At 38.0% G+C, this 4481-nt stretch overlaps 1 protein-coding gene across 1 annotated transcript in view; it reads right to left on the bottom strand.

The window, feature by feature from the left end:
* LOC101990028 (trypsin-like) overlaps positions 1-3565 on the bottom strand; it is a 7529-nt gene extending 3964 nt beyond the window's left edge. Inside the window, exons 1-3 of the mRNA XM_026778475.1 lie at positions 3533-3565; positions 1735-1934; positions 77-330 (exon numbers count right to left, since the gene is read on the bottom strand). Of these exons, the coding sequence (XP_026634276.1) occupies positions 77-330; positions 1735-1934; positions 3533-3565 (487 nt within the window). The remainder of the gene's footprint in view (positions 1-76; positions 331-1734; positions 1935-3532) is intronic.
* Positions 3566-4481: the final 916 nt, after the last annotated feature.

Here is a 4481-nt window from a genome sequence, read left to right as displayed (position 1 = left end):
CATTTATGCCCTCGAAGCCAATCATTTATGTGTAGAATCTGGCTTAGTTCTCAAAAGATGTGGATGAAGTACTCACCACCAGAGCTCAAGGTGTTGCCCCAGCCAGAGATGAGGCACTGAGTGCCAGCACCTGCGCAGGAGGTGGGCAGAGCTACAGTGGCCACTTGGGAATTGAGGGTCACAGGGGAAGCAAGCTTGATCAGCATGATGTCATTGTTCAGGGTTGATGAACTAAAGCTGGGGTGCTTGATGATCTTGGAGGCAGTGACGTACTGCTCAGTGCCTTCCGCAACATTGATGTTGTGTTCTCCCAGTCTCACTTGGATGCGGCTGTTGGAAAGAAAAGACATGGCAGAAAATTCCTATCCATTACCTCAGATAATCCAGGTCAAGAAACTCTTTTAGCTGGATAAGTCTAAAGATGGAATGAGACCTGGTTTAACCTCAACAAAGTAGCAAAGGTGTGATGTGGAAGTGCCATCTTTAGACCCAAATTTCTTTCTACTTTAAAGAGAAGTAATATGAGCAGATGAAGACTGCTCAATAACATGTTGTTCCCCAACAGATGCACACCATCCAATAAAATGGTCTAACTATCAGCAACAGATACACTTGCCTTTATTCTGTCACTCAGGGATAAAGGAACAAAGATCTCTGAGACCAAGGCCAGCGTGGACTACAGAGTGAGTTCTAGGACAGTCAGAGCTACACAGAGAAACCCTATCTCAATAGAAACAATAGACAAACAAAAAAGAATAGCTTGAACCATGCAACTATGGCAGCTCAGAACTTGCTTTGAATTTTAGCTCTGGGTGTATATCTCAACTTTCTGAATTAGAATCTTGATGAGCCAGATGCATGTTCTGGTTAGAAACCCTCTTTTAATGAATATAATTCTCAGTTATCTCTACATAATGAAATGAGTTTAAATAGGCAGTTTGAGCTCATGGACTGAGCTGTCACTGTGCCTTCTCAACATACCCTATTTAGTGTATGTCAAGGAGACAGTATGACATTAGAAATACAGCTGTCACTTTACTATTCCTTCTGTTGGACCCTCTGTCCAGTCCACTAGTCCCAATCACGGTTTCATTTTCTCCCATTTATAAAATGAAGATGTTGTCCCATGATTTTAAAAACCTCCATTAACCCATTATAAAACAAAACTACATGTTTCTGAGCAACATAATTTATAGAAACTATGCCATCATTGAAACTACACATGAAGTTTTAAGGACCAAAACTGTAGTAAGATAACAGAAATGCAGTTGATGTTGACATCCAGTTAGATGTTTTAGTTGAAATAAGAATTTTTGATTTATCAAGAAACTTCTGTCCATTTCTGGAATAGTAATAGATATATTTGATAGGCTTTATAATAAAAAAATCCTTACTGATTGTCCAAACTCTAGAAAACTCTGTTTATCTCTCTGCTACAGAAACCAGTGTAACTATGTAAAGCCTTTGAGTGACTTCATGTTATTTCTGTTATCCCTAAAATTAACTTTTTTTCTTTTGTTATCTATATTCTTGATTGACTTTGGATCATTCCAGGGTATAAAGGGTTTACTATTCTTTGTCCTTATTCTCTACAAGCTCATGAAAGAATTTGCAGTCAATAATCTCTCTTCTCTGTCTCTTCCATTTACCTAAACACCTCAGTTGATGCCCGATCTAATCCCATTCCCTTGGAAATGTCATATGTGTTCTGTAGAGACACAGCCCATCACTTACCTCTTGTAGCAATGAGCTGCAGACACCACCCATTGGTTATTGATGAGGGAGCCTCCACAGAAGTGGTAGCCAGAGTTCAGAGACACCTGGTAGGGGACAGAATTCTTCTGGCAGGTGTATCCTCCAACGATCTTATCATCATCATCAACAGGGAAAGCAACTTGAGTAGAAAAGAAGAGAGAATACAATTCATCAAGATACTGGAAATTGCAGTCCTCAGTCCTGTGTCAACCTTAAGCTAATTAGGAATCCTTATTTATTACAGTAACTAAAGGCAAAAGGAAACAGTAGAGCTATGGTGTCTTCTAATAGTTCATAATACAGAGCATTGTCCATAATACAATAGAGAGATTCTCTGTAAGTAACAGTGTTCTGATGTATTACAAGGGACAGAGAAAGGTATGACCTCAGACTGCAGGATTGAGCACAGGGATTGTTGTCTGACCCACTACTTGCTGTTATCTCTTGCTCATAATTTCTTGATACCCTGTTTCTAACAGAGATTAAGGGGATTAGGATAGTTGAAACTATCTTGGAAAATATCTTAGATATGTATACCTCAATATATCTAAGCTTTTTTACAGCTCAGTCTATATATTGAGGTCTTATATAAGATATAGTGATAGAATGCTATTGACCAAGATCATTGATTTTAAACCTTTATTGCATGTTTATGAATCTTAATATCATTTCTACATTATATATGTTAATAAAACATAATGCATAATAAAATTATGATATATATTAAATATATATCAGAAATGTACTTCCTATTACAAAGTTGCTGCTCCAGACAAATAAGCTCAGAACTGTAAGACATTAATCCCCAATAGAATGAAGTTTTCAACTTCTGAATTGGAGTATTTATTTGGAAATATATTCGTGGCTGAGCTATCCCCGAACTGTTTGACCCAAACCAGAGTTCTTATGGTTCATTTCATAAAACCCCCTCATGTGTTGCATTTCTAGCCATTGGGATACCATAGTAAACAACAGTAGAGAGGGGAATAAAGATGAAGCTTGCAAAGAAACAAGAAAATACAGATGCACAGCTACAGTAGGAAGACAGAAGACATTCGAGTACAGAAAGTACATGAAGCATCTTTAGTGGTGGGGTTCATGGCCTCTAAGAGAATAGGAAGGTAGGACCTGGGTAAAGGCATGGAACTCACCAGCAGTTCCCACAAGGGCCAGGAACAAGAGTGCACTCATCTTGGCAGAAGGTAGTGAGTGCTTGGGGAGAGCCTGCATTTATACTCTGCTGGAGGGAGAAAGAGGTACAGAGGGGAGGTGCCCCACTGCCCCTTCCCAAGCACACCTGTGGGTTTCCCCTTCTTAGGTCATGCATTATCTCTGCTTTATTTGTCTATTTTGTTGGTAGTTGAGGAACATGTGATAGGAAACTTTTATTCTTGGTTAGGAGAACAGCTGATTCTTGAAAGGAAGCCAGGATGCAAAAACAGTAGAAGTATAGACTACCTATGTAGCTGGGTCTTCCTTTGGCTCATATAAAGGCATTAGATGGTAGAGCACTATCATGGTCCCTAGACATACCCAGACTTCAAAGAAACGTAATTTCATGAAGACCTGGTATTGGCAGTTAAGTGGGTATTTAGAGATCTAGAGCCCTATGAGAAGAATTACATTGTTTCTGTATTGTATAAATATGAGCTGAAGAGTTTTATCTCAAGAATAAGCTATCATATAGAAAGGTCATATTCAAGAGCTTAGTAATCAGTATTAGAAAATGAATTCATGACAAACAGATGAATGGACTTCCTCAAAACTGTTGACTAACCTTCAGTTGAATAACGTCTGTAACAAGGACCATACCTAGCAAGTTATTTGAAGTATGAGGGATAAAGTGTGAGTAGGAGCTTCCTCAGTGTGTCCCAAAGATTGAACAATACTACATTCTCCTTCCCTCTGTGTCATGACCTTTGACTTCCACTGGTTATATTTTTATGGATCCAGTTTCTGCTTCTTCATGCTTTTATTAGAAATCTGGCTATAAATTAATAGATCCCTGTCATCTAGAAGTAGGTATTTGGAGATAGAAATCAATTCTCCAAATGAGATATGAGAAAGGCCTTTGAAAATGTTCAGTCTGACTTCTGTTCAGAGTAAACATTGCTCTAGAAGTTCCAGGAACAAGTTCTAAAAAAACAAAAAAAAAAAAACGAAAAACAAAAAAAACCACTAAATCCCAGTCTTGAAATTTATTGAGAACTAACTTGCCAGAAAAAGTGTATTGAAAAATACTATGTGAGATTATATCTAATTTATCATACAACTTGAGGAACTCTGTTAAAGGATCTATTTACTTTCTTATTAGTCCAATGTCTGTGTTGGTAAGGGACAAGAACAAGCAAATTTCATGACTGAATTCTCTAAATTGTAGGAAAATAATATCCTTGGCGTGCTTATAAGAGTGGAAAATTTAGATCAGAATCCTGTGATTGTTTTTGATATACTGGGCATGCAGGGTGTTAAAAGAAATGGTTAGCAGCATGTACTGGAGAAAACAACCCCGAGAGGCCTGTTAAATATCTCTGTACCCACTCCTGGCATGACTGGCTCAGCTACACAACAGAATTAGTACTTTGAACTCTCACCTCTATACTAAACTTTACAAAATGGACCATGGGGGTCATTTCTGAGCTGAGTACTATTTAGAATACTATGAGTATTCTAAAATACATCATAGATTTTCATGAGGATTCACACAAGTGTCATGCACTATATTT

The sequence above is a fragment of the Microtus ochrogaster genome, unplaced genomic scaffold, assembly GCF_000317375.1.
Source record: "Microtus ochrogaster isolate Prairie Vole_2 unplaced genomic scaffold, MicOch1.0 UNK173, whole genome shotgun sequence".
NCBI classification, from domain to species: Eukaryota; Metazoa; Chordata; class Mammalia; order Rodentia; family Cricetidae; genus Microtus; species Microtus ochrogaster.
Note: the sequence above shows the minus strand (reverse complement) of the source record. Positions and strands in the feature narration are given on the sequence as shown.